Source organism: Orcinus orca, chromosome 6 (genome assembly GCF_937001465.1).
Source record: "Orcinus orca chromosome 6, mOrcOrc1.1, whole genome shotgun sequence".
NCBI classification, from domain to species: Eukaryota; Metazoa; Chordata; class Mammalia; order Artiodactyla; family Delphinidae; genus Orcinus; species Orcinus orca.
The window spans coordinates 98,213,628-98,236,196 of record NC_064564.1 but is presented as its reverse complement, the minus strand read 5'-3'; the positions used below and the strand labels follow the sequence as shown (position 1 = coordinate 98,236,196).

The 22,569-nt window shown below is 38.7% G+C and overlaps 1 protein-coding gene across 1 annotated transcript in view; it reads right to left on the bottom strand.

Moving 5' to 3' along the window:
- The window catches only part of MUSK (muscle associated receptor tyrosine kinase), a 94,611-nt gene that overhangs the window by 9,481 nt on the left and 62,561 nt on the right, over positions 1 to 22,569 (bottom strand). The window contains exons 8-11 of the mRNA XM_012532820.3: positions 21,829 to 21,988; positions 11,991 to 11,997; positions 5,609 to 5,872; positions 1,517 to 1,692 (exon numbers count right to left, since the gene is read on the bottom strand). Of these exons, the coding sequence (XP_012388274.1) occupies positions 1,517 to 1,692; positions 5,609 to 5,872; positions 11,991 to 11,997; positions 21,829 to 21,988 (607 nt within the window). The remainder of the gene's footprint in view (positions 1 to 1,516; positions 1,693 to 5,608; positions 5,873 to 11,990; positions 11,998 to 21,828; positions 21,989 to 22,569) is intronic.

Sequence of the window (22,569 nt, the reverse complement as noted above, 5' to 3'; positions counted from 1 at the left end):
GACAAAGAATTGAAACATTTCTTTTTCATTCTTTCAAGTTGGGAATGACAATTTGACAGGCTTCCAGAATAATAGGTTTTTAGGGTTTTCCAAAGCTGTTCTCGTTTCCTAGCTCTGAGTGATTCAGTTGTGACCAGTAGCATTCTTTCAATATTCTAAGTCTTAGTCCTTTAAGTAAGCTGGTAAAATCAAGTCCTAGCACTTAGCCAAGTGCAGAAACAATTAGGCCTGGAATATCTAGCCCAAGAAATGAATATGATTTGAGCCTTGAACATGAAAATCAGAGGAAGTTAGTCGACATGAAAAAAATTTCTAATTTCATTCTGAAGATTTCTGCATTCTGATAGGCTTAACGTACCATCTGATACACGTTAGTTTCTAGGACACCCCTTTTCAAGCAACCTTCTTGAATTCTTTCCTAGAGATTTTGAGATCACCCTTTTAAAACCATTTGATTTGACCCTGTAAACTTTATACTATTGGATGATACAAAAATCATGAATGCAAAATCAAAAGGTGATATTTTAAATTGGCTTACTTTATAGCCATGGAAGGGATAAAGCAACTTAGTAACCTTGAGGTAGGAGATGGGATTTGCATCATTCACTAAATCTGGTGCTCTCCATGGCCTAATTAGAAGCTATAAACTGGGATCTCTGATGATCTTCCTTCATATTCTACCCTGGGTGAGTATAGTGAAAAGACTTTGAGAGGGACCGTACATCCCGTTCTGGACATCATGAAATACGGGTGTAAATACGCATGCATGAATCCAGTTACATACACATAACGTTTCAAGGGCACAAACAAAATTACTTACTTGTTACGTTTTCTTTTTTATAATCTGAAGGGGAAAGGATAAAAATTTGTTTTAAGTGAACATCCAGATAGCTCCTGTGTTCTGTGAGAGAGTGCTAAGAAATGCAAGTTCTCTTTCAGCTTTTTAATATACAATGGGAAAACATTCTTCGCATTCGAATGCGAAAGGATTGCATCTTTGAAATTAAAACAGCTGTTAGGGCTCACCACGTAGTTCCTTACAGATGAAGTTCATTAAAGCAACATGCAGCCATTCAGCTTTGTTTTGTGAGATCAGCATTTGCAAACATATGGCTTATTTTTGCATGCTGAAAAATCTGCTTCCTTGGGTAAGAAAGAGGACTTTTATGCTTTTATTCCACTCCTCTGACAAAATATGAACTGTTTCTTAGCCATTTCTCTGCACATTCAATAAAATGTTATGAGCTCTCATAAGATCTGCTTATGAAGTAAGGTAAGATCTCAAGCAGCAGCGAAAAGTGCTCTTTAATTTCTTTTAGAACAAATGGAATAAATCCTTATGTTAACCGGTGCAATTAGGATAGCAATAGGATTCTGTTATTGGGTATGGAAGGAAGGCAGAACTCAAAAAATATTGGAAATGCCTAGAAATATTAGGAGATTTAAATTCACACCTTAGTTTCCTCAAAATAGTAAATTTCTCTGAACCTCCAAAGTCTCGAGAGAACTCTGTTACCTAAATATGGCAGTCTGGTACAGGCCATGGGGTCCCAGTGCATGCTGGGGAGTTTGTTGCAGTCCGGCATGGAGAGCAGATGTATCCCAGATCTGTAGAGTCCCCTGTGGGTCTTTTCTTCCACCGCTAGCCATTCTTTTGCACAGAAGAGCTCCTTTACTGCCAGGCAGTATTCTCTAAAATAATTTAGGGAGAACAAAATTTGATGAATCATAGCACGTTGAAGCCAAATTGGTGGTGGAGCCTAAATCCCATATTTTCAAAACATCATCACAGTACACTGTTTGTTCTTGCAAAAGTGTTTTTGTAAAGATCCTTTTATTGTAAATAATGTGAGAAGCTATGAAATATATAGTATATTATCCCAGGAGATGAAATGCTGTCTTGTTTTGTTTTAAAAACATCACTAATGCTACTGGGGAAAAGAACGTTCAAGTTCCAAAGGTAATGGATTAGGAATCCCAGATATGTTTTCTCTTAACTTCATATTAAAGTAACTACAAAGGTACAGAAACAAGGTACGCAGAGCTTTAAAAGATCATTGTCAAGCAGTTTCCAGCCTGGGAGGTTTTTCTGTAATCTCAGGGCTAATGGGCAGGGCCTGAGGAACACAGTCCGTGTCTCTGTGTGCTTTGTTCCCTAAAACAGAATAGTATCACCTTCCTGAAAGGTTATAGGAGGGCTTGGGAGTCCTTACCCAGCCCTACCCTTGGAGAAGCTGAGTCCTATCTCATTGCTGTGTGTGCTTTCATCTGAGAAAGCTAGAGTAAGGTCTGTGTGAGTATGAAGCTGCAATGTTCATCTCTGTGTTGTACTGAGTGAAAAGGCTGAAGAAAGATTAGGTAGACTAGTTGGACTAATTAGAATTTTGTGGATTAATAATTGTTCAAGCTTATCTTATAGGAAATAGGATAGACTACATAGGAAAAATCCAGTTAGTTCCAAATTAAGATATTTGGGATTCATAATAAGAGGAAATTAAAGATAATTAAAGAAATTAAGGACAATAATAGTAATGTCATTCATTCAATATATGAAGTATAAAAGAGGAGGAAATTTTGTGTGCGTGTGTACATTCGTGTGTATGTGTAGTTATATATACATGTATATATATTTTTTACTACTCATGCCTACACTCCTGCCTTCCCAGGCAACCACTTGCCAATATGGACCAACTGAGCATGTGCAGAATGAAAGGGCTGTGCATACTAATATGATGGGATATAATGGGAGTCATGAGTACAATGATGGGATGTAGATTCTTAATATGTCTGCAAAGGAAGAGGGAACAATGGGGCTTTCAGGCTTCTGAGACTCTGAAGAACTGGAGAAACATCGTTTGGCTTGCTTCTTCTTATGCCTGGTCCCATCCTTGGGTCATATAAGCAAATCTTTCTGCATTCAGATGTTATAGTTAAACTGTGCAAAAGCAATATGGGACATATGAAAGAACTTTTTAGCCCACATTATGTGGAGAAAGCAAATACCTGGGAAAATTATTTTTTATTATACATGGAAAAGACACGTTAGAGAATTTAAAAAATTGTTTTGTTTTCATTGCATGCACTGAAGCATGGCCTCTACAGAAGCGTTTTTCACGGGGAAAAAAAATCAAGATGAAATGGAAAATAGAGTGAAAACTAGGTTAAGTTAAACATGGTAGTGACTGAAGAAAATAAAGACCACAAAGAAGTGAAAACAACTGTTTCACTGAAACAAGTGAAATCTTCATTGAGAAAGAAACGGCACAGCAAGATATTGAACAAATAATAGGGGAAAACTTTAGAAGTTCTAACTGAATGCAGAAAGAAAGATGAAAATAGTGAGTAAGGAGATAACTGAGAGGGAGAAGCAAGCAAGAAATTCAAAGTACAAATAACAGTGTTTCCCAACAAGAAACTAGAGCACATAAAAAAATAGAAAAATACTCAGAGATATACTATAAGAAAAATTCTTAAAATAAAAAGGACATAAGTCTGATGATGAAATCATATTATCCATTCTTTTTATATTACTTATAGGAAAGAAAATAATGAAAAGAAATCTACTCCCAAGTCTTTCTAAATGTCTAATTTTTTAAACAATTATTGATTATATAAGAGAAAAGAAAACCTTAATGAAGTATAAAAATGTGAAAATTTCTAGACTATATTTTTCAACCCCAATGTGAATAAATTGTTTACAAGGATTAAAGAAATAGAAACAATTTTCAGATTAAAAAAAATACTCAGGGACTTCCCTGGTGGCACAGTGGTGAAGAATCTGTCTGCAAATGCAGGGGACACAGGTTCGAGCCCTGGTCGAGCAAGATCCCACATGCTGCGGAGCAACTAAGCCCGCCACAACTACTGAGCCTGCATGCCACAACTACTGAAGCCTGCATGCCTAGAGCCCATGCTCCACAACAAGAGAAGCCACCGCAATGAGAAGCCCACGCACCACAACAAAGAGTAGCCCCCTCTTGCCACAACTAGAGAAAGCCTGCGCACAGCAACGAAGACCCAATGCAGCCAAAAATAAAGAAAGAAATAAATTTTAAAAAATACTTGTTTAAATAACAGCTGGAATTAAGAAAAAAATTTAAGTACACTACAAATGGCTCACAGATTTAAGAGTTAATTAACTATGCTATTCTAATAAATTTGAAATCTCAGTGAATGGGATTTTTTTCTAAAAAAACAAAAAAGTTAAATTATTTTCAATCTTGAGAAAGAACATCTGTGGCCTATGCATTTAAACTGGTCTAGGGCATAAATGTTGGGAAATTACTCAATAAATTTATTTTGTGCTAGCATATGAAGATACAATTCAATTTTAATTCTCATTGTTCCTCAAAAGATACTTAGATGTCATGTCTGATGAAAATATAATCTTAAGTGAAGAAACAACAAATTATGTCTTAAGTAATTTTTTTTTAAGATTTTTTTTGATGTGGACCATTTTTTAAGTTTTTATTGGATTTGTTACAATGTTGCTTGTGTTTTATGTTTTGGTTTTTGGGCTGCAAGGCATGTGGGATCTTAGCTCTCTGACCAGGGATCGAACCCGCACCCCCTGCATTGGAAGGTGAAGTCTTAACCACTGGACCGCCAGGGAAGTCCCTATATTAGTCTTAAAATGTCTCCAAACCCTCAAAATTTGCAGTAAGTTGAAGAATGGAGCACTCTATTTTAATGACCTCTGTAGTCCTTTTATACTAAATAGAATGCCTTAAAACTATTTCAATATTTAAATAGTTCCTGGTTTTATCAAAACAGTTGGAAATGTGCTGTGTTGGTAGTCTTCATGTGTTTTCTTGAAAAGCAAACAGTATCCATCCAGTTTCTAATATATACCCTGGGTACAATTTATCCTTTAATCCTCTCAGCTCTATTGCAGACGAGGAAACTGAAGTTTAGCTGAGGTCATATGTCAGTGCATCTAGAAAGCAGTACAAAACAGTATTTGAACTTTGTTCCATTTAGCTCAAAAGCTACATTGATTCCTGTCTTTTCTACACAAGAAGTAAATAAAGGCAAAGATAATTCTATTGAAAGTGGGTTTATAAATTTCAGTGTTTAAAGAGTAGGGGGTTTTCAAGAAATATCTGTTTTATAACTGTTTCTACTCCTTCCACCCCCCATGACACAAGAGTGTCAGTACGTAAATTAGAATATTGGGTGGAATGTATTTTAATGTTCTGACATGCTCACCAAGATCTCATATTTATTGGCTAATAATGCTGAAATACTGGATATGTAGTCTTTATTTTCTCTATCTTGGCTTACTAATGAGGTCCATATTAGTTTGGGATTTTGTTTTTCACTTCCTAGAAAGCAGGGATGTTTATGAATATGATAATAATGTGAACAATAACAAATGTAATAGAATATTATACCTTTTATGACATTTTCTAACTTAGAGCCCTTGTATAATAGGGTATCACCAGTGATTCACATGGTAGGAATTTTGTCCAATTAATTACCTTATATTTTGGACAAAAGCCAGCTTTTGCCTTTACTCTTACACCTAACAACTTCCTCTTTTGAAAACTTTTCCTGTTGGCAGACAGACAAACAGAATTTCCCCATTTATTTATTTTGTAAAGTTTACCTGCAAATGGGTGTAGGAGTAGGTGCCACCCCAGGGTTACATTCTTGGAAGATGTGGTTACACAGTAAAGCTTCAGCAGCCGGCCGGCAGAATGGGCTCACTGCTTTCAGTTCAATCCAGGCAGTGTGGACCAGTAGTTCTTGGGTCTCCTCAGGGTCTGCGTAGGAGTTGTTGAAGAAAACAAGAGCATCTTTTGCCAGGACAGCATTACACACCTCCCCTCTGTACTCGGCGCAGTAGCCTTTGTCATCTTTCTGTGGTTTACTGAAAGAAGCAGTGAAAAACATTCCTGATCACATGCTATTTCTTAGCATTCCAGCTGCCTTTTTGTTTGTTTTCCATTTCCACATCTGCATCACAGAAATAGAAGATTGCACCAGCAAATTGGTTGAAACGTTCCATCTGAATATTGTCTTCATTTCCAGCAGCAATTATATTACCTCTAGCTACTCCAGAGGGCTATGAAGAGGATCAAATGTGATAACGGATGTGGAAAGCTTTGGAAACGCTCAAGGCCAGAATGGATGGGAGAATTTTTATTGTTTCCATCATAAATAAAATTTAACTCCACATTTGTTACATATAAGCGTACATAGCAAGTAAATACATCTAAAAAATATATTCATCATCATGATTAATAAGTGACTGAACGTAGTAATTGCTCTGATCCAAAGAGCTTGCAGCTTGATGAACATAGTTTATTTAAACGTTATGATAATTAATGATTTGAATTTTGTGGCACATCTTCCAAACATCAGATCCTCTCACTCACACATCTTCCCAGCATTCCATTAAAGAATAAGAAGAAAGCCACACGGGAAGGAGAAAGCATTGGTTATGGCTCTCAGAGGAGCTAAGTAGCATCTTCACTTTTGCTATTTTCTTACCACATGTCTTGGGGAGAGTCATCTGGCCTCTGACAGTGTTCTAATCTGTAAAGTGATGTAAGTAATTATCCTGAACCCAGGTTATTGTGTGTTCATGGGTAATATAAGTGTTAGCACAGCAATAAGATTAAAAGCTAATCTGCTATAACAATTGAAGAGGACAATAAGAAAAATGGAAAACGCAGCTGGTACTCCCTCCACATATCCACTGCTTCCTTAATGCAATGCTGGGAATTATAATAACTCCTATACTCACCTGACAGATGTTTATTGAGCACTTATTATGTGCAGGCACTGTAATGGTCTCAATATATCCTTATGCCTTCCATCAGATATCTCATTAACAATGACAGCAAATTCAAGTTGCACTCTCATTTAGATTTGTACATCTGTTGGAATTTAGCATTTTATTATCTTTATATAAAGGATTTCAAGGAAAGAAAATTAAACAAATTGGAATTTGTGGGGATTGTTTAAGTTGCTAACAGACCCCATTTGAATTTGAAAAGGTGATTAGAAACATCATTGACTGGTCTTTGAAGCAAATCTATTAAATGAGATACAACTCATTCAGGTAAAACAATGAACTTCCGTGAAATACTGTATTTTAAAATGATGTTTTGTAACATAGAATCATTCTCTAATTCATACTAGCATTCTACTAATTAGTCAACATGAATTTTATTGCATTACCTGTAATTCATTGGGGATTTTTTTAATGAACGCCTTGAATAAGAAAACGCAAAACTCCCATGAAAACTTGGGCCCTATAGGGTTGAGAAAACACCCAGAGAAATAGCTCATGACTCAACCTCTGAGGACACTCAGGGTATGCTGACACTAAGAAAGTTCTAGAGAAGCAAGGATACTATGCTTTAAGAAACTGAATAATAATACCTAACAATTAGAAATACCCCAAACTGGCTCACAAAATGGTCACACATATTGATAATCCTTCCATAAAAAGATAGGATGGATAAGAGCAGGTGTGACTCTTTTCACTTAGAAAAAAACTATGGGGACTTCCCTGGTGGCGCAGTGGTTGAGAATCCACCTGCCAGTGCAGGGGACACGGGTTCAAGCCCTGGTCCGGGAAGATCCCACATGCCGCGGAGCATCTAAGCCCGTGCACCACAATTACTGAGCCTGTGCTCTAGAACCCGTGAGCCACAACTACTGAAGCCCGTGTGCCTAGAGCCCATGCTCTGCAACGAGAGAAGCCGCGGCAATGAGAAGCCCGCGTACCGCAACGAAGAGTAGCCCCCGCTCGCCGCAACTAGAGAAAGCCCGCGCAGCGACGAAGACCCAACACAGCCAAATATAAATAATAAATACATAAATTTATAAAAAACTATATCATGTAAAAGTTGAATATTTCTCCTAGTGTCTCTGAGCTGAGAATGATTCATCCATGTTGCACGGTCACGTGCTAACTATTGAATGACACTTCTTTATTTTTCCATGAATATATATATATTTTTATATAAATTTATTTATTTATTTTTGGCTGCATTGGGTCTTCGTTGCTGCGCACTGTCCTCCTCTGGTTGCAGCGAGCGGGGCTACTCTTCGTCGTGGTGCGCGGGCTTCTCATGGCGGTGGCTTCTCTTGTTGCGGAGCACGGGCTCCAGGCACACAGGCTTCAGTAGTTGTGGCACGCAGGCTCTAGAGCACAGGCTCAGTAGTTGTGGCACACGGGCTTAGTTGCTCCGCGGCATGTGGGATCTTCCCGGACCAGGGCTCGAACCCCTGTCCCCTGCATTGGCAGGCGGATTCTTAACCACTGCGCCACCAGGGAAGCCCTCCATGAATATTTTTAATTTAAAAAACTCATGTTTTTTTCTTTAATTACATAAGCAAAAAACATTTAAAAGAAAACATTGGAAACTAAGAAAAATTACACAAAAGAAAAAATGAAAATAGCCTCAGAGATAAGGATTATTAATAATTAAGAACCAATTCTTAAAAAAAAAAATTCTTTTTTTCTGAGTTTCTGCTGCTTCTCTTTTAAAAAGCCCTTGGGAAAATCTTTAGAACAACCTCAATGTGAATTAATAGTACGGAGTCCTCACTGATTTTTGAACATTAGCTATATAATGCAAAAGAAAAGAAAAAGCAGAATAGGTTTTGAATAGAAATGAGAAGATCTTGGTTTTAATTTTGATTTGTCTTCCTACCAGCTTGAAGATAACTAGCCTGTGAAAACCCTTTGCATGCTGAGAAAAACCATACAGATACAAAGTATATGGTTCTTATTAATTTTCTCTGTCTCTGTGATGTTCTGGGAGCATTAAAGACTTAGCTTTGGTAGTATATCTTTGCTCGGATTAGCCCCACAAGGTAAGGGATATATAGTACCAAATATATATATACAGGAATAGAGTGAGTGTTTTAAAATACATAGGGAGGACACATGTGCTGAACAGTGTGCGAATGAAAGATGGCATGTCTCCTGCGGGTGGCCTGTATTTTAATTTCCCTACACACACATACATAATACATATATAAAGAGACTGCCCAGTCACCGTTTCAGTCAGAGTTGGAACAATTTCCTCCCCTGTTTTGCTGACTTATAAACCTCAAATTTTATGCAGTGATCAAATTTCAGAGGCAAGATATGGAGGCCAATGGGGCCATTTTTTCCCTCATCCTTCTAACCCTATCACTTAAAAAATTTAAGGAGGTCACAGCAAAACCCAGGGAACAAGATGAATGCAAAAAATTTCCATTGGTGTCTTCTGTCTTTTGCAAGTGATGAGTGCCCTTTCTGTCCAGCTGAAGTCGTATTTCTCCACATGCAGATCTTGGGACTGTGGATGGAGCAACAGCAGAGGCAGCTGGTCCTGTTCCTCGTTTGAACAGTGGGGCAGAGGTCACAGGGATCTGTTCACAGAATGCTGGTTGTTTTGGAATGATCTGCTGGACTACCTCCAAAAATTCTAGTTAATATTGCACATGGAGCCAGTCCCTCTCTTGTCTCCTGACAGACTGAACCTGGCTGACCTCTCTTTCTGAACAGTTTCTCTTTTTGGAGGCAACAACTGATATCTGATCCCACGTCCCCCTTCTAACTTATTTTATAGCAGACAGCTCTCCTTGGTCAGATGGAATATTTAAAGGATTCTCACTACACCTTTTGCTTTTATTTTCTCTTTGCTTTAACATGTATGAATCACGTTCAGTAGAATACAGTTGACCCTTGAACAACGTGGGTTTGAATTGTACGGGTCCACTTATGCCCAGTTTTTTTTTCAATAAATACTACAGTCCTACACCATCCCATCCGTAGTTGGTTGAATCCAAGGATGCAGAACATGGATATGGAGGAACCACATAGACAGAGAGCCAACTCTAAAGTTATAGGGCGTGCTGGTTGGTGCCCCTAACCCCTGAATTGTTCAAGGGTCCACTGTTTTAAAATGTGATCTTCCAGTTTCTATGAGGGCAACATCTCTTCCCTTTGAACACGTTGTCCAAGGGCACATCCAGATGACCAGCCATGGCATGGTTGGTTGGGACAACCCCACTACCCCAGCGGAAACTCCACACCTTCTTTTCCTGCCCTCCCTAGGGCTGGCACACATGAGAACGGGACCTCTCCCCTGATAGCGGCACATCTTCTTCCTTATACAGCAACTGCCAGGTTCCCATTGTACTTTCCCAACAAATGTGATGGCCAGGGCCCTACGCCACTCTAAACTTCCAAAGCAAACTGGAATTCTTTTTATCCTTTCATGCCTAGTGTCTTTGTATATGATTCAATCTCTATGACAGGGATCGGCAAATAGAACCCACAAGTCAAATTTGGCCTACTGCCTATTTTTATACCACCTGTGAGCTAAGAATGGTGTTTACATTTTTAGATGGTTGAAAAAATCCAAAAGGAGAAGTGAAAATGATATGAAATTCAAATTTCAGTGGCTAGAAGTACAATTTTATTGGAACAGAGCCAAGTTCATCCACTTACAAACTGTCTGTGGCTCCTTTTGTGCTGCAATAGCAGAGCTGAGCAGTTGCAACAGAGACCGTACGGCCCAGAAAGCCATATACTTGCTATCTAGCGCTTTGCAGAAAACCAAGAGTGCTTGTGTTATCACAAGTGAAAGATGGTATGGAATTTTCATTAGTTAGCATTTATTTGACTATAATCAGTTTAAATTATTTTCATTTGCATTTAGTTGCATGTGAATGATTTATTTCTGTTCTTGAGCCCTTAGAATTTGTGCATGATTCCATTATTATGTTACCTTGGAACTAGTGTGTGTGTGTGTGTGTGTGTGTGTGTGTGTGTGTGTGTGTCGGTCCCCTAATAAAATGTAAATTCCTTGGGTGCAGGGAATATGTACAATTTGTTTTGTTTTATCACTTTCCAATGTAGTGCCAGGAATAGAGTGTTTTAAAGATGCACAGGGAAGACAGGTGTGCTGAATGAAAGAGGTGTATGAATGAAAGATGGCATCTCTTCTGTGGTTGGCCTGCATTTTAATTTACCTTTTCCCGTGTTTATGTTGTATATCCCTTCAGTAGCTATTCAGCTTCTCTGTAGAATCCTTCAGGTCAGGACTCTTTCTCAATACCTATTTATTAGGTAAACAAATGCATCAAAGCTATATGAATTGGGAAAAGATTGAGAACAAACTAAATGTTCTTATGCAATGAATTATTTCATTCCATGGAATTAGAATCAATGGCTTGAGTTGCAGGTCCTGCTCAGTTGCTGTGCTACCTGGATTAGCAACATAGGTATGAATCTGTGTTCTTGAGTCTGTCTGTCTGAGCACAGATTGAGGCTTTGTAGTTAGCTATGTGGTCTGGACAACTCTTGTGCCTCAGGTTCCTCATATAAAGAAAGAGGGATGATAGCTTTTGCCCCATAAAGTTGCTGAAACATTAATATGAGAACAGTGGTACTCAAAAATGTCCTGCAAAACTTAACTGCTGTTATTAGTAGTAATGAACCATTCTAAATCTCAGTTTCATCATTTGTAAAATTAGATGAAATCTTACACATCATAGAGTTTTTATGAAAGGCAATTTTATGCAAATAAAATGCTGTAGGTTTCACAGTGTTATATTACATGGTGTTACTTTCTTATCTGCAGGATAAAGCTATGAGGGAGGGTTTGGGAGTCAGTTCTGTGTCTCTTTTCCAAGCCTATCATATACTAACTGTGTAAGTCATGTGTACTCTCCAGTTCAAAGTATGTCTCTTTGTTTCTTTTCTGTACAATAGGGATAACACTAGCATCTATTTCATGTCCTGAGGATAAATTTTTAAAATGCATGTAAAGCTCTTAGCACAGTGCCTGATACATAGTAAGTATTCAACAGATGTTGCCTATCTTCATCTTCATCATCATTTTGTGAGAGTATTAAAAGGATTAGAAATTAGAAAGTTTTCTGAAAGATTACAGTCCTCAACGAATAATAGATACTCAATAAATGGCATGTCAAACAAAGCGAAACAAAACATTGGTGTAACAATAATATCTCACCTCCATTCTAGTAACAGGAAAGGAAGTTTCCACAGGAAATCAAATTAAAGGGGAAAAGAAACAAAAGTTAGTACATTTTCATCTCAAGGTTTGTAACAGATAATTTTCATTCTTCTAATCTCTAAGTTTCTGAAAAGTTCCCTGCTTCTGCTAGGAGGCCAGATCCTGCATTAACAGGCAGATTTGGAGAAGGAGAGTAAGAAAATATTAAATGTCTCCAGGAACTGAATTCTTCCTTTCAAGCTGAGTCAACCGTGGCCTCGTTCGCCCAGGCAGTATCATAGGTCAGAATTTCCCTCTGTTGGCCACCCAAGGACTTTGCATCAAGAAAGCAAGAAGTGGAGGTTGAACAGGAAGAGGGTGGCGGAGCTGTGATTCTTACAGACCCACTGGCTTCACGTGGTCACACAGCGTCCCACACTCAGAAGGGCCCCATGCTTAATTTAATGTTCTGCGGTTATCATCTTGAAACACTTAATAATTTTTTAACAAGGGGCCCCACATTTTCTGGAGAGAACAGATGGAAGAAACAGGAGGAAATTCTTACAGAGAAAGAGGTATATAATTTGGAATGGGTAAAGGCAGAATCTAACAGCAGCTGAGCAGGGAAACCTGTTGAAACGTGAAAAGTCCAAGGTTATGTATATGAAAGAGCCCTCAATTTAAGATGTAAAAGAGAGGATTCAATACCGTGGAGGTCAACCAGAGCCAAAGAATCCAGCCGTAGAACTTGGGAAGACATACTCAGCTTAGCTAGGCTTCGATTTCAAGGACAAGTGAGGAAAAAAAAAATCAAGGTCGTTTAAGGGTGCTCAGTCTTTTCAAGAATATTAAGAGAATCAAAGGATGATTCACTAGGCTTCCATGTGTTTCGTACAGAAATTTCTCCAGTCACATTTTCATTTTTGCGGGGGCGGGGAGATGGGGAGCAGGGAAGGGGTCCAAGAGCCTCCGATTATAAACAAGTGCTTTTATCTCAAAACTAGATTTTTAAAAATTTCAAAAGCTTCCAACAGCCATCAATATTTGTAGTATCTTTTCCATTATCTGGAAAAGCCAATAAAATGTTGTCTCTCTTCTAAAACAGGCAGCCAATCTAATATAAAAAAGCTGCCTGATTGTAGAAAGAATGCTTACCTCTTGAGCCTAGCTGCAGAACAGCTGGTAGCAATTTAGTGTGGCTACTGGCTGTTAGTCATTTATTCCTTTCCCTTTTATTAAAAACAAAAACAAACACCTTTAATCCATTGGAAACCAGATGAAGCCACCATGAAATGCCAAGGGACGGGGCCTGTTTTGTTGGTAAGAACACTTCTGCCTATCATGGCTGAAACACTGGGTGATAGAGGGAGTCGTGTGCCCCTGCTACATCACCCCATGTCTCACAACTGGGGGGAACATTGCGGGGGACACGGGAGTGTGACTATGAGACATGAGAGAGAGTGTGAAACATGGTAGTACGTTCAATCAGCTATATCGATTACAAAATAAGAGTCCAAAGTTCTAATTTTTTTCTGTAATAATGTGAAACATCAACACAAAATATAGAAAATAAAAATATGAGATGAATGAATAAAGATGTGGTATGTATACACAATGGAATATTACTCAGCCATTAAAAAAATGAAATAATGCCATTTTGCAGCAACATGGATGGACCTAGAGATTATCATACTAAGTGAAGTAAGTCAGACAAAGACAAGTATCATATGATATCACTTATAGGTGGAATCTAAACTATGATGCCAATGAACTTACTTACAAAGCAGAAATAGACTCACAGACATAGAAAACAAACTTATGGTTACCAAAGGGGAAAGGGGGGGAGGGATAATTTAGGAGTTTGGGATTAAAATATACACACTACTATATATAAAATAGATGGCCAACAAGGACCTACTGTATAGCACAGGGAACAATACTCAATATCTTGTAATAACCTATAATAGAAAAGAATATGAAAAAGAATATATATAACTGAATCACTTTGCTATACAGTGGAAGCTAATACAACAGTGTAAATCAATGATATTTCAATAAAAATTAAAAAAATAAAAATACGTGGCCAATTTTGGGAGGGTGGGGAACTCCAATACTAACATATCGGATTTCTCCCTACTGCCCAGCTTTGGTTATGCTACATATTTTCATTTGAGCTTTAAATTTAGTGACCAGAATCCCCAGACTCAGAGGTCAATCCAAAGAAGGGGCATTGCAGACAGTGGGGGTGTTGGTAAAATGAGGAGTGGCTTATGTTAGAGGAGGGATGTGACCACAGACTCATTCCTGTACCCTCAGACTGAGTAAGCAGAAAAGAACTCTGGACCTCAGTATTTCGTGAAGGACCTATTAATGCCATTGAGAATGAGAAATACAAACATGGATTTTCCTCTACTGGATCCCTGTGTCTATTTTTCCTAGCTTTATGAAGACATAAGTGACATTCAACATTGTGTAACTTTAAGGTGGACAAGGTGTTGATTTGCTACAGTTACATAATGCAACTCTCTTAGCAACTTTCAAGTATATAATACAGTATTAACTATAATCACCAATGATGCACATTAGATTTCCAGAACTTATTCATCTTATAACTGGAAGTTTGTACTGTTTGACCAATGTCTCCCCTTTTCCCCGACCCCACTGCCCCTGGTATCCACTACTGTACTCTGTTTCTATGAGTTAGACTTTTTCAGATCCCACATATAAGTGATATCATACAGTATTTGTCTTTCTCTGACTGACTTATTTCACTTAGCACAATGCCCTCAAGTTTCATCCATGTTGTCACAAATGACCAAATCTCTTTCTTTATCATGGCTGAATAATATTCCATTATATGTATATACCACATCTTCTTTATCTATTTTTCTGTTGACAGACACTTAAGTTGTTTCCGTATCTTGGCTACTGTGAATAATGCTGCAATGAACATGAAAGTGCAGATACCTCTTTGATATCCTGTTTTCATTTCCTTTGGATATATATCCAGAAGTGGGTTTGCTGGATCATATGGTAGTTCTATTTTTAATTTTTTTCAGAAGCTCCATACTGTTTTCTATAGTGGCTGAACCAATTTACAATTCCACCAACAGTGGGTCAGGGTTCCTTTCTCGCCAATACTTGCTAACTCTTACTTTGTTGATGATAACCATCTTAGTAGGTATGAAGTGATAGTTCATTGTGGTTTTGATTTGCACTTCCCTGATGAATAGTGATGTTGAACACCTTTTCATGTACCTGTTTGCCATCTGTATGTCCTCTTTGGAAAAATGTCTATTCATATACTTTGTCCATTTTTAAATTAGATTGTTTGGTTTTTTTGCTGTTGTATGTGCTCTTTATATATTTTGGATATTAACCCCTTATATATAATTAGCAAATATTTTCTCCCATTCTATAAGTTGCTTTTTAGTTTTGTTGATGGTTTCCTTTGCTGTACAGAAGCTTTTTAGTTTGGCGTAGTCCCACTTGTTTATTTTTACTTTTGTTGCTTATGCTTTTGGTATCATATCCAAAAAAATCATCACCAAGACTGATGTCAAGGAACTTACTGTCTATTTTTTCTTCTAGGAGTTTTATGGTTTCAGGTCATGTGTTTAAGTCTTTAATTCATTTCAGGTTAATTTTTGTGAGTGTTGTAAGATAGAGGTCCAGTTTCATTCTTTTGCATGTGGTTATCCAGTTTTCCCAACACCATTTATGGAAAAGACTGTCTTTTCCCCGTTGTATATTCTTGGCTCCCTTGTCATAAATTAACTGACCATATATGTGTGGGTTTACTTCTGGGCTCTTGATTCAGTTCCATTTGTCTAGGCATCTGTTTTTATGCCAGTCCCATACTGATTTGATTACTATAGCTTTGTAATATAGCTTGAAATCAGGACGTGTGATGCCTCCAGCTTTGTTCTTCTTTCTCAGGGTTGCTTGGCTATCGGGACTCTTTTGTGCTTCCATACAAGTTTTTGAATTGTTTGTTCTATTTCTGTGAAAAATGCCATAGGAGTTTTAATAGGAGTATATGAAATCCACAAATAGCTTTGGGTGCTGTGGACATTTTAACAATATTAATTCTTCTGATCCATGAACACAGGATATCTTCCATTTATCTGTGTCTTCAATTTCTCTTATCAATGTCTTGTAATTTTCAGCATACAGATCTTTCTCTTCCTAGGTTAAACCTATTCCTAAGTATTTTGTTGTTTTTGGTGCTATTGTAAATGGGATAGTTTTCTTCTTTTTCAGATGTTTTGTTGTTAGTGTATTTAAAAAAAACTGATTTCTGTATGTCAATTTTGTATGTGGAACTTAATTCATTGATTAGTTCTAACAGATTTTGGTGGAGTCTTTAGGATTTTCTATATATAAGATTGTATCATCTGCAAACAAGGAGAATTTTACTTCTTCCTTTCCAATTTGGATACCTTTTATTTCTTTTTATTGCCTGATTGCTTGGGCCAGGACTTCCAGTACTATGTTGAATAGAAATGGTGAGAATGGGCACTCTTGTCATTTGCCTGATCTTAGAGGAAAAGTGTTTAACCTCTTGCCATTGAGTATGATGTTGGCTGTGGGTTTGTCATATGTGGCCCTTATTATGAGGTATGTTCCTTATATCCAATTTGCTGAGAGTTTTTATTATGAATGTATGTTGAATTTTGTCAAATGCTTTTTCTGCATCTATTGAGAGGATCATGTAATTTTTATCCTTCATTCTATTAATGTGGTGTATGACACTAATTGATTTGTATATGTTGAACCATCCTTACATCTCAGAGATAAATCCCACTTGATCATGGTGTGTGATTCTTTTAATGTGCTATTGAATTTGGTTTGCTAGAATTTTGTTGAGAATTTTTGCATTTATGTTCATCAGGGAAATTGGCCTTTAGTTTTCTTGTAGTGCCCTTACCTGGCATTGGTATCAGGGTAATAAAAATTGGTGTTAATTCTTCTTTAAATGTTTGGTAGATTTAATACCTGTGTCTATTTTGATGGCCTTTGGCTCTTGCAGGACTATGCTCGTTACAGGGATCATGAGGTGTCTTGCTGGTCTCTGTCACAAGGCTGATGACAAAGAGAAGGCATCTTGCCAATAACCCAGCATCCTGCTGAGTTTAAATTGCAACTTGAGCCTTTTGAGGTTGTGACTGGAGGGGAAATGGAACTTCCTGGTTCATAGGGAGAGGTTCCAAAAGTTTTTCTGGCTCCTTTTGATGACTAACAGCAAATGTAAATGAGTCAGAAAGAAGTATATCACATTTCTCAAATAATACATATGAATCTGGGCATCCACATGGAAAAGTTTTGGGAAAATGAAGGCTGATCTTTATTTTTTGTTGTTGTTGTCTTTCAGACACTAGCAATATCAATAGACATAATCCTAAGCACTAGACCAGATTTTTCTATTTCCAGTTTTCCTGCTGGGTTGAGTAAATAAACAGATGGAGTGAAATCTTCAAAGTGAAACACAGAGAATGTGACAAAGGGGACTGTTGACTACAGAACACTAGGGGAGGATGGGGATGGCTGAAATGAGAGAAAGGAGAATTTGGGGTAAGGAAGCATTGCCAAAATGTCCAGGGGAGGCACCGGGCTCTGGACCTCTGGCCAGCCCCATCAGAGGCCAATGGAGAGAGATGCCTAAAGCAGAAGTGGAGAGAGCGAATGTCACAACCAAGCTCTGAGAGATCTGGAGAGCATAAGACCGTGCTTTGAAATGATTCTGAATTAAAGTGGTTCCATGAATCCCTTTTTCACCAGAGTGGCCTCACTTCCATGGAATATTGGTTCAGGGAGCACCCCAGAGTTGGGAAGTACGACAGTTTCCTCAGTGATGGCAGGGAGACTTTTATGAGGCATCTAGCAGCTTTGACTGAAAAGAACGGCTTAAGGAGAGGAAGAAAAATGGCAGGTGTCTCATGGGGTTCAGAGGTCTTATTCCAATGCACTCATGAGACACCCTCATTAAATCTGCCTGAGGAAATTTTAGGAAAAGTAGGGGAGCTTCAGGTCTCATAGTAAATGGGATCCAACAGGAAAAACAGATCAGGGGATGAACAAAAGGGCCTTGCAGCTTTTTATGAATTAGCTACGTGAGGGAGTCCCTCTACTCATTTTAGTAACTTTGTTTCTATGTGCAGATGGATTCACATTCATTATTCAAATACATTACCTACAGGCCCATTAGCTAAAGTCAAGTCATTACTGGTTTCAGTCTACATGACTATTGCCCCTACTGGGGTCACTGCTCCCTATCTGCGTTCACCTCTGCTGCGGCAAGCTTCCAGTCCTCTCTGCTGCTATGTGCCAACTCACGCATTGCTCCCACCATTCCTTTCCCCATGCAAATTCTCCTGCTATTTTCCCCCTGGCTGCCTTTGCTCTTTGCCCTCATTCTCACTCTGATCTATTCTCAACATTAATGACTTCTCCCTGCATTCTGGGACATTACCTTTCTATGCTGCCTGTCCACACTTTAAGGCTCTTTTTACCACCAGAAGATACCATCATTTTCTTTAGGATTACAGCTTCCTCTGTTGGTATATTCTGTTTCTTAACGGTGTTGGATCAGGTTCTCATTTGGACTAGGACTGGGATGAAAGGGGTGATGTTGCCATATACACTATGGTGGTAATTATGCTCTATAGTCCTTTCAGCATCTTGGAGATCATGTCATGTGATGGATCTGTCTTTGTGTGTGGGGGGAGATAAGCCCATTTTATCAGGTTCTTCTTTTTATTGATCATAGCACTGCCTTCACACCTGTCTTTGTACTTATGATGGGTGGGCTCTGAAGGTTACCGCACTAAAGAGGGAGTCCCTGACCAGTTCCTTCAGCTTGGTATGTTGCAGAAAGGTGGAAGGTAAGGGAATTAAGAATTCAGATACACATTTTATAGATTCCTTTCTCTGGACCAAAATCCTAGAAGAGAGGTATATTGATAAATTAAGGAAAAAGCCAAAGCAGAGGGAGTTTTTCCTACTTCTTATTTGGGACTCTAAAAGCAGAGAACCTTTTAGGGACCTCTTACCCTGACATAGGATGGCCATATTAGTGTAAAAATGGTAGCATGACATGGTTGGGTAGACAGCGGAACTGAGTTGGTAGGTGTGAATCTTTTTTGGATTTTGTGTAACATGAAAGTGATCCAGAAGTTGCTTCAGGCTGCATGAGGGATAAGGAAGGAGCTGACTTGGATTTTTAGTATATCTGGTATTGTAGGGAGAGCCAGGGTGACCTATGTGCAGACGTTGCAGAGTAGACTCTAGAGAGGGGCTCGATGAAGGATTTGACTGAGATGTAGAGGGTTGTGCTGCTACAGGAAGAGCCTCAGTGGGGCTGAGCCAGACAGGGAGGTCCTCTGGGTCCCAACCAAGCCAAGAGATGAGATCACTAGTTCTCTAGCTGTAGACTTTACCAAATACCAGGGCGGGTCCAGAGGACACCACTGCATAAATCCAAGACTCCTTCTCTCTTTCCATGTAGGGAAGAGATACAAGGAGAAAGGGGAGGAAGAAACGTGGCAGGAAATTGATCTTTGAATGACTGAATAATTACCTGAAATGAGACTCTCTTCAGATTAGCAACATTAATTTTTCTCTTCTAGCCAGTGGAGGTGATTCTAATCTAAGCTAGATTAGATCAGTCTATTTTCTTGGATTTGAGAATTCATACGTAAATGTTTCTCCTTCTCTCTGCACACACAAACACACATACACACACTTTGTAAATATATAGATATAGGTTATATAAATATATATTTATGTATTTAACACTGAGTCTTGATCAAATATCAAATAAAACATAAGATAGTGAGAATCATTCCAAGTAATTAAAAAGCATCAAAAATTTAATTGTTTTATTATCTCTTGAACCTCCTCATGTTCTTTTATCTGTTATTATTTGTCCTAGACGCTTTCCTCAAAATCTCAGACACATCTGAACTCCTTCTACCGCATTCAAACACTTTCAAATCCTATTGTTTCTCTCCTGATAGGTTTCACACATCTCCCCTGTTCTCTCTTTACCAATTGTTACTGTTGTTGTTCAGACCTTCATGACTTTCCCAGACTCCTGGAATAGTCTCCTATCTGCATGCCATGCCTCCCCATCTTTTGACACCCGACATCTGTCGATTTGATAAAGAATATATCTGATCATATTGCTTGCCTTCTCTAAAAAAATTAAATGACTTCCCATTGATTGAAGAATAGTCAACCTACTCAGGCTCTTCATAACCCAGCTAGAGCTCACATTTCAAACCTTTCTTCCCATCCTCCACCTCATTCTCAGTCTCCATCATGACTTGCTATTTTCTGAACTCATTTCGACCTTGTCATCTCTAACTCAAATGGCATCTCTTTCCCAAGGATTCCCTTAAACTCTGTCTTGTGTCTGCTGTTGTACTTTGTGCTGCTGCATAGAACATAGTCTGTGCCATATGTCTGTGACCAATGGACTTCCTTTTTAGGTTGAGAGTCCCTAGAAAACTGGGACTCCATTGCTAATGATCCCATTCGTTAATTAAGTTTGCATCCTCTACCTAACGCAATGGACTGAGCCCAGTGTATTTAATAAATGCATGTAAGGGTGCTTCGCAAACAACAAAGTGCTATGTGAATAGTAATCATTTTATTATTATTTGTTAAACTGAGTTGAATTTACTTTTAAGAATCTCACTCTTCTCTGGGAAAATGACTTCCCATCAGTGGAAATTCTCAAATAACTGATATGATGTCTCAAGATACTGTAGGCAGATGTATCCTTGGAGGAGAAGGCAGAAGGGATCCTTGGTTTTGAAATCTCTTTCCTTCATGGGCATGCCTCAGAGGGCCAGCCTTGTCCAGTGCTCCCTTTGTATCTCTCTGTGTCTTTATTCACCTCATGCTAAAAAATCGCAAACATTACTGGAAATTTCCCCATCAGGGAAGATCTAAGAAGTGGCACTGTAATAAGAAATAGTAGGCTCTGGGGAGCCGGCCCTGGGCACAGGTTCTACCAGTGCTTGCCTTACATGTGAGGCCAAGCATCTCTCTGCTGACCCTTGGACAGTAGACATGCTATGAATATTATCATGCCAGGCATTTCCTGATACAGGGATTATTTCCATCTCTAGGAATTCCACAAATGTTCTCAGAAGCCTTTGGGACATTTAAGTTTTAAAAATAAACCTGCATAACTCAACACAAGTATCCTAGAAATCCATGTGTCAGCCCTTTTCCTTGAAAATACCTGTAGGTCCTGCTATCACTTGCATGAAACAGGAAGGGGAAAGACCATAAGGTAGATCACATATTCATAAGTAAAAATACCCTCAAAATGTAGCCATGCAGAAACTGGCACAACCATGTTAAATATCTGCCAACTTCCTCTTTAGAGCCTTGGAAAGTTTGATCAACCCCAAGAAACAAAGAAGAGGAAGGGAAAAAAGAGGGGAGGAAAAGGAATGAAAAAGAATGGGAGGGAGGGAGGGAGGGAGGGAGGAAGAAAGGAACAAAGGATGAAAGGAGGGAAGGAAGGAAGGAGGGAGGAAGGGAAGAATAAAAGAAGAAGAAAGGGAAGAAAAGAAAATGAAAGAAAAAGAAATGAACTCCTGGAAGCTGTTACCCATCACTTGGGCAGGTATTTGTGGATCTAGTTTTTGAAGCAACAAATTAGCCAAAATCAATTATCTAGGTCAACCTCTGGAGTGTCCCTATGGAGGAAGAAATATCCCAAATGGGACTGGAGTAAGAGATTAAAAAAAAAAAAAGATTTTCCCCAGTGAAAGATATTGTGGAATAGTGCCAACTCTCTCCTCTCCTGGAGCAATGCAATTGTGAAAATCCATCCTACCTGCTATACTGATGGTGGCCGCAGCCTTTGCAGTACTGAATTTCTCTCCATGCTTATTAGTAGCTATGCATGTGTAGAGTCCTGGCTTGGTGATAAACAGCTGCAGTCTTGAGTCAATTACTCGGTCTTTCACACTTTCTTGAATGGATCCAGAAGAAACCTGGTGGAGTCAGGGGGAAAAAGAAGATAGAATTAGGTCAAGGATTTCTAATATGCTGTATCAGTTGCCTGGAAAGAAAAAGGATAAGGATTACGATCAAAAGGCATGCGGTAGATTGCAAAACTTGCCAACAACTTTTCTCTCCGTATGCCCATGACCTTGCAATGTGACTTTGTTGCTCTTCCCTCAAGAGGTGGCATCTTTCTCCATGCTTTGAATCTTGATTGGCTTGTGACATGTTTTAGAAAGACACAGAGACTTACAAAGTTCTTGCACATTGTGGCTTGCTTTCTTGTTGCTCTTAGACCTCCTGTGAACAAGCCAAAGCTAGCCTGCTGGAGGATGAGGCACATATAGCCCAGTCATCCTCACTGATCCAGCTGGGAGCCAATAATATCACCCAGATATACGAGTAAGGCCATTCTAGACCAATCAGCTCCCAGTCAACCTGCCAATCACAGGAGCTAGATCAGCAAGAGCAGGCAATCCTAGCCCAAATCAGCAAAACCATCTGGTTGACCCACAGACTTGATCATTAACAAATGGTTATTGTTTTAAGCCATTAGGCTTTGGGATGTCTG